At 43.9% G+C, this 1,796-nt stretch overlaps 1 protein-coding gene across 1 annotated transcript; it reads left to right on the top strand.

Annotated features, from left to right (window-relative positions):
• The first annotated feature begins 644 nt into the window (after positions 1-644).
• On the top strand, positions 645-1,589 carry LOC107285803 (olfactory receptor 52M1-like). The gene has a single exon (XM_015814051.2). The coding sequence runs from the start codon at positions 675-677 to the stop codon at positions 1,587-1,589; it is 915 nt and encodes a 304-aa protein (XP_015669537.2). The 5' UTR covers positions 645-674.
• Positions 1,590-1,796: the final 207 nt, after the last annotated feature.

Below are 1,796 nucleotides of genomic sequence, written 5' to 3'. Positions count from 1 at the left end.
TGGAACACTGCTATCATTTCTCCCCTCATCCTTCTCTTCACTGGGTCTTCTCCAATGGAGAAATAGGAGGTATTTCTCTGAAAGTTTCCAGGAGAAGTTGAGCCTTTGAGCAAGAGAGTCAAATCTCAGCCTGTGGCTTTTTTTCCCATTCTCTCTCAATAAGCCCAGAAGTGGGAGAGAGATGGAGAAAAAGGGGGTAGCAGGAGAGATAGAGAGGGATAGTCTCCTGAGGGAGTTAGGAGGAAACCAGATGCCATGTGAAACCTGGAAATGCATATAGCTGTTGTAAATACGTCTTGCAAATCACTTCACTGCAAATAGTAAAAAACATAAGAGCCTCAGCCGTTTGGTTGTCTGTGTCAATTGCTACACTTATAGAAAGGAAAATTGACCTCCAGTTCAAAAAGAAACCCATCATACTGTGTCAAGGTGGTAACTGAGACTTGTTTTTTTCCTTTCTTTTTGAGTTTCTTAAACTTAAAACTTAGTATGTTTTTATTATGGTTTTCAGCCCAGAGGTCCGTTGGTGGTATAAATTTGTTAAGTAAATAAAGAAATAAAACTTTATGCATTGATGTTTCCAACTGCAGGAGTGATGGTCTGCCCTGGGATTTGCAGATGATATGAACCCTGCTCTCTACAATGCCTGTTTCAGCCCATCTACCTTCTTTCTTATGGGTGTACCTCAGCTGGAAGCGGTCCATGTATGGCTGTCTATCCCTTTTGGCTCTATGTACATCATGGCAGTGCTGGGGAACTGCACCATCCTCTTCATCATCAAGGAAGAGCCGAGTCTCCACCAGCCCATGTATCTCTTCCTTTCCATGCTGGCTGTCACTGACTTGGTGCTTTCCTCCTCTGCACTGCCCAAACTGCTAGCCATCTTCTGGTTTGACAGCAAGGAGATTAGTTTCCATTCATGCCTCCTCCAGATGTTCACCATCCATTCTTTCGCCACAGTTGAGTCAGGGATTTTCCTGGCTATGGCTTATGACCGTTATGTGGCAATATGTACTCCCTTGAGACACAAGGCCATCTTAACCCATTCAACAGTTGCCAAGATTGGGGTGGCTGCTGTTCTGAGGAGTTTCTTTTACATCTCACCCCTTCCTTTGCTTGTAAGAAGACTGGCTCGCTACCGCACCAATATCATTCCACACTCTTATTGTGAGCACATGGCTGTGGTGATGCTCTCCTGTGAGGACACCTCTGTCAGCAATATCTATGGTGTGACAATTGGCTTTGTGATACTCATCATTGACTCCCTGGGCATTGGTGTGTCTTATGTTTTCATCCTCCGGGCAGTGATGAATTTGGACACAGCAGAGGCCCGACTAAAATCTTTTAGCACTTGTAGCTCCCATATTTGTGCCATCTTAGCTTTCTACATCCCCATAGTTGTCTCCTCCCTGATCCACAGATTTGGCCACCAGGTCTCTCCTCCAGCTCACATCCTTCTGGCCAACTTCTACCTCATCTTTCCCCCTGTCTTAAATCCCATTGTTTATACTATCCGGACCCAAGTAATGCAGAGGAAGTTAATCAAGATGCTATCCTGGGCTGAGAGACCAATCAGAGGCCTTTTCTAAGCTTTTCAGTAACATTTTTTTACTTTAATAACTCATTAAAGAATATTTAATATTGAATTAATATCAGTTGAATTAATATCAACCCTGAGCAGTCCAGATGGGAATGTCAATGTTCTGACAGAATGCCTGAAGATTATTTGGATCTGCATGGGGAGGAACAGTTCAACCTTGCCTAGGTCAAGTAGCCGTAGTTATTTGGACCCCCTG

Source organism: Protobothrops mucrosquamatus, unplaced genomic scaffold, assembly GCF_001527695.2.
Source record: "Protobothrops mucrosquamatus isolate PMUCROS unplaced genomic scaffold, P.Mucros_1.0 scaffold212, whole genome shotgun sequence".
In the NCBI taxonomy this organism is placed as follows: domain Eukaryota; kingdom Metazoa; phylum Chordata; class Lepidosauria; order Squamata; family Viperidae; genus Protobothrops; species Protobothrops mucrosquamatus.
The sequence above is the reverse complement of the archived record's forward strand: the minus strand, read 5'-3'. Positions and strand labels throughout refer to the sequence as shown.

Bases quoted from the DNA above. Each gene is read 5' to 3' on its own strand.
- LOC107285803 (XM_015814051.2), top strand. From the start codon at position 675: ATGGGTGTACCTCAGCTGGAAGCGGTCCATGTATGGCTGTCTATCCCT.